The sequence below is a fragment of the Anomaloglossus baeobatrachus genome, chromosome 7, assembly GCF_048569485.1.
Source record: "Anomaloglossus baeobatrachus isolate aAnoBae1 chromosome 7, aAnoBae1.hap1, whole genome shotgun sequence".
In the NCBI taxonomy this organism is placed as follows: domain Eukaryota; kingdom Metazoa; phylum Chordata; class Amphibia; order Anura; family Aromobatidae; genus Anomaloglossus; species Anomaloglossus baeobatrachus.
Window position 1 is genome coordinate 132,681,211 of NC_134359.1, and position 12,369 is coordinate 132,693,579.

At 44.4% G+C, this 12,369-nt stretch overlaps 1 protein-coding gene across 2 annotated transcripts in view; it reads left to right on the forward strand.

Moving 5' to 3' along the window:
• Positions 1 to 11,693, forward strand: part of FASTKD2 (FAST kinase domains 2) — an 81,430-nt gene extending 69,737 nt beyond the window's left edge. For both annotated transcript variants that reach the window (XM_075317715.1, XM_075317716.1), the window contains exons 11-12: positions 2,053 to 2,167; positions 11,411 to 11,693. In XM_075317715.1, the coding sequence (XP_075173830.1) occupies positions 2,053 to 2,167; positions 11,411 to 11,560 (265 nt within the window). In that variant the 3' untranslated portion in view covers positions 11,561 to 11,693. The remainder of the gene's footprint in view (positions 1 to 2,052; positions 2,168 to 11,410) is intronic.
• Positions 11,694 to 12,369: the final 676 nt, after the last annotated feature.

A 12,369-nucleotide genomic window follows, 5' to 3' on the forward strand; every position in this document is an offset into this window, starting at 1 on the left:
TGAGTTCTCCTTAGGTTAGGTTATCAGTGTCTGATCGCTTGGGGTGCAGCAGCTGGCAGCCCTGGGGATCATCTGTACCTTGTGCCACCGCAGGAAGTTATCAACATAGCCTATTGGTTTGCATAGGGGGCGGACATGCAGTACTCAGCCGCAGCCACTGTACAAATGATGGCGCTGTGCTGTGCAGGTCCACAACTGATTAGTTCTGGGTGGCAGCATTAGGAACAGCTGATAGCAAGAGCCGGGAGTTTGCACCGATCAGACCGTGATGACCTAATCCTAAGGATAGACCATCAATGTTAAGGTCCTGGACAACCCCTTTAATATACAGTACTGGGAACAAAATATCAGCTACAAAGTCTTTTTATTCTCAGATTTAAAACAGAATAACTTAAATGTGACCTCATTTTACAATCTACAACTCTCCCCTCCAAAATTATATATCAATCTACTCCACTCCCCCTGTTCTATGACTCAATGTCTCCAGATTTGGCTGCATCTTCATGGTGACAGGTTCCTATTAAAAATTATTAGATTGCATGTCATTTATTCATTTTAAAGCACCACTCTAGTGTTTTGTGTTTTTTTTTTTTTTTTTTTAATTTCACCTCTGGAGTGGTGCTTTAACACTAGAACTACTGGACTCGTGACACCTATATAGAAATACATGGTGCAAAGTAGTCAAAATGACTACCTCAGTAGTTCTAGTGTTAAATGTAAATCCCCTGCCCTATGCCTTAAGGCCCCGTCACACACAGAGATAAATCTTTGGCAGATCTGTGGTTGCAGTGAAATCATGGACATATTGTTCCATTTGTACACAGCCACAAACCTGGCACTGATTGTCCACAATTTCACTACAACCACAGATCTGCCGCAGATTTATCTCTGTGTGTGACAGGGCCTTTTGACTCGCCGGCCGTCATCTTCATTCTGCTCCGGCAATTTCTTACCCTCAATGTACTTCATGAAACACTGCAGCTGCGGGCAGCGCCGTACAAGTCTGAGAGCCTCGGCCTCATTCTGGCTCTCATAGAGATGCATTGAGCCCTTATGACGTAAGTTCTGACTTCCGGCCAGTCAGAACTTAGAGGCGCTTTGCACACTACGATATCGCAGGTGCGATGTCGGTGGGATCAAATTGAAAGTGACGCACACCCGGCGTCGCAGGCGATATTGTAGTGTGTAAAGCCTTTTTGATACGATTAACGAGCGCAAAATCGTCGTAATCGTATCATCGGTGTAGGGTCCGACATTTCCATAATTTGGAAATGACCGATGTTACGATGTTGTTCCTCGTTCCAGCGGCAGCACACATCGCTGTGTGTGAAGCGCAGGAGTGAGGAACATCTGCGTCCTGTGGCTCACGCCAGCTATGCAGAAGGAAGGAGGTGGGTGGGACGTTTACGTCCCGCTCATCTCCGCCCCTCCGCTTCTATTGGCCGCCTGCTGTGTGACGTCGCTTTGACGCCGCATGACCCGCCCCCTTAATAAGGAGGCGGGTCGCCGGCCAGAGCGACGTCGCAGGGCAGGTGAGTGCATGTGAAGCTGCCGTAGCGATAATGTTCGCTATGGCAGCTATCACTATGATATCGCAGCTGCGACGGGGGCGGGGACTATCGCGCTCGACATCACAAGCATCGGCTTGTGATGTCGCAGCGTGCAAAGTGCCCCTTAGAGTCACAAAATAGCACCATGGCACCAGAGCTGCGCCAAAAAAGGATGAAGCCGCTGGAGGGTGAGTATATGATCGAAGGCAGGGGACCTGGATTTAAAGCACCTTTCTAGCTCTGAAAAACCCACCCCCTGGAGTGATGCTTAATACCTATTCATGAGACAACCCTGTTATCATTTACAGGTACAGTTCTAAGTAATCTATGCAGATGCATTTCTCCATGTGTTTTACTCCCTTGTGCCCTCATTTTTTAATAGTCAACTAGCCCTGAAATAGACTCTGCAGGTGGATGCTCTGATTCAGGGAATGATATTCTATACTGTGTCATGTAATTACAGAGGACTTCACCAGGGTCTCTCTTCTATCCTTTCTTGCAGGATTGCTGTATTATGCTGCACTGCTAATGCTTTTACTTTGGGAAGTCTTCACCCAGTTGGAAAGATGGCTTTAAAAATGAGGCATCTAAAATCTCTAGGATTCACTGTTGTGGTGGTGAGTGTCTTATATTGGAACACTTATCTAGTAAAAGACAAGTTCAGATAAACCTTCCTGGCTACATATAGATATCTATCGCTGCACTTTGAATCCTTATATAATTGAGGCTGCTAGTGCACTGAGGGCGGACTGATTCCTGACTAGTACACTGATTCATTATACCCCACGTAGCACCATCTACATGACTTGATTGATATCTCTTTAGCGTCATTGCTATTGGCAGTTAAAGTGGAGTATGTGCCTGGCTCAGCGCATGCCCAGTGCTTTCCCCTCCCCTCTGTGGGCAAATCTGCATGCACAATAAATCAGGCAGGGGCGTCGCTAAACACTTAAATCCTGAGTGCACCAAATCTCTAGTTCACTTTTTCTTTTCTATTTAAATTGAATAAAATTTATTATTGTGCAGGCAAGCACACACACAGGGTTTGCCTGAGAGAGCCTTGTGTCTTGCGGCTGTGCAATTACCTGGGTAGCTCCTTCTCCCCGCACACTGATCTCCCACTACCTGCACACTGATCTCCCCCTCCCTGCACACTGGTCTCCCCCCTCTCTGCACACTGGTCTCCCCCCTCTCTGCACACTGGTCTCCCCCCTCTCTGCACACTGGTCTCCCCCCTCCCTGCACACTGGTCTCCCCCCTCCCCGCACACTGGTGCCCCCCCCCTCCCCGCACACTGGTCCCCCCCCTCTCCCCGCACACTGGTCCCCCCCCCTCTCCCCGCACACTGGTCCCCCCCCCCTCTCCCCGCACACTGGTCCCCCTCCCCCTCCCCGCACACTGGTCCCCCTCCCCCTCCCCGCACACTGGTCCCCCTCCCCCTCCCCGCACACTGGTCCCCCTCCCCCTCCCCGCACACTGGTCCCCCTCCCCCTCCCCGCACACTGGTCTCCCCCCCCCCCCCCTCCCCCTCCCCGCACACTGGTCTCCCTCACTCCCCCTCCCCGCACACTGGTCCCCCCCCTCCTCCCCGCACACTGGTCTCCCCTCTCCCCGCACACTGGTCTCCCAAACCCCCCCCCTCCCCGCACACTGGTCTCCCAAACCCCCCCCCCTCCCCGCACACTGGTCTCCCAAACCCCCCCCTCCCCGCACACTGGTCTCCCTCCTCCCCCGCACACTGGTCTCCCTCCTCCCCCGCACACTGGTCTCCTCCTTAGGTGTGATTTTCATATTGCCCACATCTGATACTTGCCACAGATGAGTTTGAATGAGCATCACATGTTTAAACATGTTTGCCAACCAAAGAAGCAAATAAATGGAAATGGCACTCATCATCCATAAAAATGGAGAAAATGATTGAGAAGTCATTCAAACATGCTTTGAGGAGGGACCTGTTGAAGTGTAGTTAGATTACGGCTGTTTCGTATTAGATCTGCTCTCTACTTTTCTCTTTGGAAATTTTATTGAGAAGTAGTTAAAACATCCACATTGTTATGGATGGTGAGTGCCACTTCCATTTTTTTGCTTCTTTTGTTGGCCTAACCAGAGACTGGCTTAAATGTAGCACCACGCACATCTTGCTGGGTAAGGGTGAGCTCAATGCAGTACACATTTGAATGTGAGTAGTACCAAAGTTTGGCTTCATTATAATTTGCATTTCTTTTCTGTGTGATGATGCGACTGGACGTGTGTGTGTGTGTGTGTGTGTGTGTGTGTGTGTGTGTGTGTGTGTGTGTGTGTGTGTGATTGTGTGCCTGGGTAGATGTGTGATGATGAGCCTGTGTAGGCTAGGGGTGGGATTTATATGTGATGGTGCCTTGGAAGGTATAGGTATGATGTATGTGTTATGGTGTGCCTGAGTAGGTGTGTGATGTATGTGTGGTTGTACGGCTAGGTAGGCTAAGGGTTTTATGCATGTGTAATAGTGTGGCTGGGTACGTTTAACCTCTTCTTGACACATGACGTACTGGGTACATCATGGATCGTGTGATGTTAATCCCTAACGCCTACCGTGGGCAGACTGCTGCGATCCGCGCACGTCAGCTGATTTCAACAACTGATGTGTGCCTGCCAGGCACGAGTGGAATCACGCTCCACCTGCAGCTATTAACCTCTTACATCTCGCTGTCACAATATGACAGCGAGATATAACAGCGTACCACGGTAAGCATTAAGTTACCCAGCGCCATCGGAAGTCACGTGATGTGATCGCGTGACGTCCGGTGGTTGCCATGGTAACAGGGTCATGTAGCTAGCTATGGTAGCCATCATGAGTCACTTTCTCTCATTGTCGGCAGAGGGCCATGTGTGAGAATAAAGAATCTTTTTTTCCAGATCTCAGCTATGTAGCTGTGATCTGTAGAAATGGAAGAGCGATCAGACAGCTGATCCTTATAGCCCCCTAGGGGTACTAGTAAAATAAAAAAAAATAAATAAACCTAAACATTCAAATCATACCCCGTTTGGCCCATTGAAAATTAAAGGGTTAAAAAAATATACACATTTGCTATTGTCGTGTTCAGAAACGCTGATCTATCAAAATATAAAATCAATCTGATCGGTAAACGGCATAGCAGCAAAAAAATTCCAAACTCCAAAGTTACATTTTTTTGGCCGCCACAAATTTACACTAAATGCAATAACAGGCGATCAAAAGTTAGCATCTGCACAAAAATGGTACCATGAAAAAGTCAGCGTGAGACACAAAAAATAAGCTGTCACTGAGCCATAGATCCCAAAAAATGAGAATGCTATGGGTTTCAGAAAATGGCACAAAAAGTACGCCACTTTTTTTGGACAAAGTTGTGAATTTTTTTCAACCTCTTAGATAAAAGTAAACTATACATGTTTGGTGTCTACGAACTAGCACCAACCTGAGGCATCACAACCACATATCCGTTTTACCATATAATGAACACAGTGAATAAAATATCTTTAAAGCTATTGTGCAATTGCACTTTTTTTTTTTTTTTTGCAGTTTTTCCGTACTTGAAAATTTTTGCTGTTATCCAGTACACTATATGGTAAAATATATGGTTTAATTTAAAACTACAGCTCGTCCCGCAAAAAACAAGCCCTCAAATGGCAAGATTAACGGGAAAAAAAAAAATTACGGCTCTCGGAAGAAGGGGAGCAAAAACCCCCAAAAACGTAAAATCCCCCAGGGGTGAAGGGGTTAATGTGTGTGTGTGTGATTGTATGACTGGGTGTGTAGGATGTCCCATTGTCTGTGTCTGGTGAAGCTGATCTCTGTGTGTAGATAACATTGTAAATTTGCTCAAATTGTTATTGAGATGTTCTAAAGGCCCCTTTACACACTGCAACATCGCTAGCGCTATCGCTGTAATGTCACCGGTTTTGTGACGTAATAGCGACCTCCCCAGCGACATTGCAGTGTGTGACACACATCAGTGACCTGGCCCCCGCTGTGAGGTCGCTGATCGCTACAAGTCGTTCAGGACCATTCTTTGGTCCTTTCTTTCCCGCTGTGCAGCATGTATCTGTGTTTTTGACACCGTTACAACGACATCATTAGCGAACCAGCTCATAGGTGTGCTAACGTTCCCTTTCCAGTGAGGTTGTTCTGCAGGTTCGTATTGCTGCTGCGCTGGTGGCCAGATCTGCCTGTTTGACAGCTCACCAGCGACCATGTAGAGACTTTCCAGTGATCCCGGCCAGGTCGAGATCGCTGGTGGGATCGCTAGAAAGTCTCAGTGTGTAAAGGGGCCTTAACATGCTAACAATGAATAAGGGAACCCTGAGTAAGTATAATCCTAGGTCCGTTTTACTATATAATGAACATGATGGAAAAAAAAAACCATTGTGGAATTGCACTTGACAGTTTCAGCACACTTGAATTTTTTTTCCTATCGCTATGGGGAAGAATGAATGGAGTCATTCAAAAGTACAACTTGTGCCACAAAAACAAGCCATCATATGGTTATATTGTCGAAAAAATAAAAATGTTATGGGTCAGAGAAAGAAAGAGAGAAAAAAATGCCAACAAAAAATGGAAAATCGCCCAGGGGTGAAGGAGTTAAACCGTACTTTAAACGTGAAAAAGAAAAGAGGAATCCTAATACTAGAATTGCCATTCTTCTGTTACAGCACTTCCCCAAAATACAATAAGGAAGGGAAATGTTATTTGTACCCTAAGAATGCCGATTAAAGCATCAGCTCACGGCACGAAAAAAGGACCTTGGCTCAATGGACAAAAAATTGGAGTTGCAGATGTCAGAATATCAATAAAGAGAACACTGGCGCTACGCCAGTAATTGGATAAAAGAACAAGAGAGGCCGAGCTGCTGGCAGAAGCGGATTCTGTGGGGTGATCTGCCAAGAATAAATATTGTGCTTCAGCAATATTATGTTACTAGTAGTATAGGTAATGACTCAAATGCCGCATACATAGAAAAAGGGTTCAGTAATTGAGGTAACAGCAGCTTCTCCAAATAATAAACATAATAATAATCAAGGGCACATAAGGTATAGTACAACTATTAAAAGTGCTTAGTTCTGCATTGGACACATAGATATTGCATAACACCAGCCAAATCATACATAGCTACCTTAATGTTGAGGTGTCATACCTGAAAGGTCTAAGCATATAGTCCGTAGTGAGATTAGGTTGCAGGCACGTACTCCTATGTCTCCTATGTGCAGCTGTCAGTGTGTAGAGCGCTCCGGCCAGAAGCGATGCTGAATACACATGATCCTGGCATGTGACGTTTCTCAGGAACGGTCCCTCTTCTCAAGGTATGCCCTAGTCGGAGGCTGCATATTTTATACTTCTGGCCACATGACTGCCGTTTCCGGCTCTGACACCGGAGAATCCTCACAGTGCACATTGCTTGCGTTATGAGGATTCACAATTCTGCAGTCACATAAAGTGAAACGTAATTTTAGACTGCACAACCTTTTTACAGGGAACCTGTCACCAGATTTGGTAACTAGAAGCTGCAGCCACCACTAGTGAGCCCTTATATACAGCATTCTAGAATACTGTATATTAGAGCCCTGGCTGCTGTGTAGAATGTAAAAAACACTTTTATAATACTCCCCTAAGGGGCGGTCCGGTCTGATGGGTGTCGCTGCTCTCCAGTCCGGCACCTCTTCTCTATGGTGATCGCCGTCGTCCTCCTTCTGAGGTCCATATGCATGACGCGTCCTAAATCATCCACACTGGCCGGCATTGAGGTCCTGCACAGGCACACTTTGATCTGCTCTGCTCAGGGCAGTTCAAAGTTTTATAGTGTACGTGCGCGGGTGGTCTTGAGCCTTTCCTCGCAACTGCGTATTACAGTATTTTGATCTGCCCTCAGCAGGGCAAATCAGAGTGTGCCTGCGCAGTACCGCAATATCTGCCTGTGTGGATGACGTAGACGCATCATCCACACTGAGGGATGGGTAGAAGGAGCACACAGATCGCAGCAGAGGTGAAGCGCCGGATCGTAGAGCAGCAACACCGATCGGTCCTGACTGGCCCTTAGGTGAGTATTATAAAAGTGTTTTTTTCATTATACAGCGCGGCCTGGACACTTGTATACAATATTCTGGAATGCTGTATATAAGAGCTCAGTGGTGATGACTGCAGCTTATAGTCGTCAAATCTGGTGACAGGTTCCCTTTAAGAACTAACGAGCAGGTAGTAGTTATTGTTTCTTCTGTCCAGCGCTGATCTCTGCCAGCCCAGAACAGTCACATATTGCTCATGTGGCTTCCAGTGACATGTCGGTAGAGCATCAGCTTCGCTTTTGCTCTCATCTGTTGATGGATCGTGACAGCCAATGTTATGCTGATTGACAGCCAACTCCCGCTGTCTAGCTGCAGAGAGCTAGCTGTCAGTTGGCAGTGACACCCTGTCAACAGAGCAGCCCAGAAGCAGAGGAGCTGCTTTGTGATGTGAACAAGCTGAATCGCAGGCAAATTCAGGTCTGTGATCATTCTGAGCCGGTGCCGGTCAGAAGAGGCAGGAAAGTTCTTAGCACCATGAGAAGAAAAACTACATTTTCTTGAATAAACCCTTTAAACAGTTAAATGAAATAAAAAGAAAAAAAAATGGTGCGCTGTGGGCCAAGTTTTGACAACTAAATGTCACAGTTCATGAAAAAGCAGAATTCTCCGACCGTCCACACATCTGACCTGAACTTTAGTCCAGGTTAGGAAACCAGCAGCCAGTCTATGCATTGTGCTTTGTACAAGGACCGTGGTCTATGGCCGTCTGATCTTGGCTATAGGCTCCTCCACACCTGCATTCTGACGTTACGTTTGCCTTTTCCGTTTTTAGAAACAGACAAATGGAATTAATGTTAGAGATGAATCCATTGCATAACTGATATAAATAGACGTATAGGGACCTCATTAATTATTGTGGGACGTATCTGGGTTCCTCTGCTTCCATATTTAGAATGGAAAGAAATAGAGCAGCACGTAGAACTTTTATTTTCTGCCCTAAAACTGGACATAACAGAACCCAGATGCATCCCATAATAACCATTGGGGTTCTACTCTTTCCCTTAGTATCAATAATACAGCTGGTTTAATTTTGGACATTAATTTAGTCCAGTCAAAGTGCCTAGGGAATCCCAAAAACAAAGTTTGTGTAAATGTTGCTTACACTAATTTGCGCGACTTTTAATGCTAGAAAACCGGCTTGTATTTAGCTTCTGTGTGTGTGTCAGTGAATGTGGCACATTGTACCTCCGGCATTCCCCTTCATTAAGAGTGGCACGCAACGTAAGCATATGTGCATATGTTCAGGATTTGCAGCAGAAAGTTCTGCTGTAATTAATGATGTGTTAGGGGTAAAATGCTGCTTAAAATATGCTGATTTTTGCCTCCTTTTTGTTGTGTTTTTGTCGCTCTTTACTTTTGTTTCTTTTGTTGATTTTTCTTCACTCATTAGTGTGGGTGAAATCTGCAATGTGTGCCTTTGACTTCAGGAAATTCATTCACTTTCCTGCCACTAGGTTTTCTCACAAAACACCGGTGAAAAAATGTGACAAAAACACAACATAACGAATAGGTGTTTGTGTTTCTGGCTACCAGAAATGTACTCAAGTCTTGGACTGGTATGACGTTCTTTGATTTCATAGGTGGACATAGCCACATTATATCCTGCCCATACTGAACCTCATATAGGCTTTGCTGCACACACTCTACATACATACACTGCAGAGCATGCTGTCAATCAACGTGCTGGATAGTGCTTACAGTCATGGCCAAAACTTTTGAGAATGACACCAAAATTCTATTTTCACATGATCTGTTGACCTCTGGTTTTTAATTGTGTTTGTCTGATGTTTACATCACATACAGAAATATAATTGCAATCATATTATGAGTACCAAAAGGTTATATTGACAGAATGAGTTAATGCAGCAAGTCAATATTTGCAGTGTTGACCCTTCTTCAGGACCTCTGCAATTCTCCCTGGCATGCTCTCAATCAACTTCTGGACCAAATCCTGACTGATAGCTGTCCATTCTTGCATAAGCAATGCTTGCATTTTGCCAGAATTTGTTGGTTTTTGTTTGTCCACCCGTCTCTTGATGATTGCCCACAAGTTCTCAATGGGATTAAGATCTGGGGAGTTTCCAGGTCATGGATCCAAAATCTCTATGTTTTGTTCCATGAGCCATTTAGTGATGACCTTTGCTTTATGGCAAGGTGCTCCATCCTGCTAGAAAAGGCATTGTTGGGCGCCAAACTGCTCTTGGACAGTTGGGAGAAGTTGCTCTTGGAGGACATTCTGGTACCATTCTTTATTCTTGGCTGTGTTTTTAGGCAAGACTGTGAGTGAGCCGATTCCCTTGGCTGAGAAGCAACCCCACACATGAATCGTTTCAGGATGCTTAACAGTTGGCATGAGACAAGACTGGTGGTAGCGCTCACCTCTTCTTCTCCTAATAAGCTATTTTCCAGATGTCCCAAACAATCGAAAAGGGGATTCATCTGAGAAAATGACTTTACCCCAGTCCTCAGCAGTCCACTCACTGTACCTTTTGCAGAATATCAGTCGGTCCCTGATGTTTTTTCTGGAGAGTAGGGGCTTCTTTGCTGCCCTCCTTGAAACCAGGCCTTGCTCAAGCAGTCTCCGCCTCACAGTGCGTGCAGAAACACTCACACCAGCCTGCTGCCATTGCTGAGCTAGCTCGGCACTGCTGGTAGTCCGATCCCGCAGCTGATACAGTTTTAAGATACGGTCCTGGCGTTTGCTGGTCCTTCTTGGGCGCCCTGGAGCCTTTTTGGCAACAATGGAAGCTCTCTCCTTGAAGTTCTTGATGATGCAATAGATTGTTGACTGAGGTGCAATCTTTGTAGCTGTGATACTCTTCCCTGTTAGGCCATTTTTGTGCAGAGCAATGATGGCTGCACGTGTTTCTTTAGAGATAACCATGGTTAACTGAAGAGAAACAATGATACCAAGCACCAGCCTCCTTTTAGTGTCCAGTGGTGTCATTCTTCCTTAATCATGACTGATTGATCGTCAGCCCTGTCCTCATCAACACCCACACCTGTGTTAATGGAACAATCACTAAAACAATGTTAGCTGCTCCTTTTAAGGCAGGAATGCAATGATGTTGAAATGTGTTTTGGCGGTTGAAGTTAATTTTCTTAGCCAATATTGACTTTGCAAGTAATTGCTGTTAAGCTGATCACTCTTTATGACTTTCTGGAGTATATGCAAATTGCCATTAGAAAAACTTAAGCAGTAGACTTTGTAAAAATTAATATTTGTAGCATTCTCAAAACTTTTGGCAATGACTGTACATCCACACTGTGTAGTGAGCAGTGACTGGAAGCAAGCGACTGCAGGGAGGATATAAGATAATTTTCTCCCTTTAACCACTGATCCAGTAAGACAGCCAGCCAAGATTTTAACACTACTTTAATGCAGATTAACCCTGTATCTGCAGGTAAAAAGAGTTTTTGGATGTGACTGGTTCCCATTGACATTATCTCCTATCCAAAGGATAGTTGATAACTTGTGGATTGGTGGGGGTCCGACTACTGTTACTGTTCTGTGTTGGAATAGAGTGGTGGCCATGCATGTTCACCTCCACTCCATTTATTGGCTATGGCACTGCTGGAAATAGCGGAGTCCACTGTGCGACTTCATAGAGAATGAGTAGAGCAAAATAAAGAATTCTGTTTAGTGACTACAGTGTGTATTCTATTTTAACCCTTAAGACAATAATGCTTATTTGCTGAATAATGTACTATAGTGATTTTTTTTATTTTTTTTTATTTTTACCACTCCATGTCTCACTTATTTTTTTTTTTTTTTTCTTTTCAAGATTCCTATAAACCAATTTATAATGATGACTGAAGATAAAAAAGTTCAGTTCTTGGAAGAAAATATTTTTAGAGATCTCTCCTGCAATCAAAATTCAGTTCTTTCAAATAAAACTCAGCAGATTGAACATCACAATGAAAATCTAATTTAATGGAACTTTATAAGGGGCTTCTAGGATTGAAAATGACCTTGTATCATTCTTGCAATTTGTGAACATTTCTGCTACTTCTGCAGGCTTTGTAACTATGTAAAACTGTTTGATAAATTAAAAATGTCTCCCATTTTAGCACATTGTCTTTATTTTTATATTATACTACTCTATTTACCATAAGCCAATCATTAAAATGACCTGATAAATCCAAGCACACGCAGTGTTCATGTCCTGTCACTTCATAGAACATAAGGGACAAGGGCTGTGTAAGGCCCTGTGCGCACACTGTGTTTTTACCCGCGTTTTTTTTTTTGCGTTTTTGCTGCAGAAATTTCTTGAGAAAATGGTTGAAACCTTTCTGCAAAAATTCCCCAGCAAAACCTATGGAAAAAAAATTAGCTGTGCGCGCACTGCATTTTTTTCTCAAGAAAATTCTTTCTGCAGATTTTCTTGAGAAAAGTAATGAGTATGTCACTTCTTTTCTGCAGGTACTTGTGATATTTAACTCCATTCACTATGTAATGTAATCATAACATACTGCAGGGAATAACGCAGGTAGCAAATTATGTGGATTTCATTGTGTTTTCCTGCGTCACGTTTTTCGGGACATAATGTTCATCACTGCCCTGCGTTTTGCAGGGAGCTGATGTCATTATGACAGGAAGAGGCAATTGAGCAAGAGTAAACACACACATCACACTCACATACAGACACAGACATATAGAATGCACATAGAAATCAAACATACATATTAAAAATAAAAAACGAAAAAAATAAAACGTGGGCTCCGCCATATTTTTACCATCCAG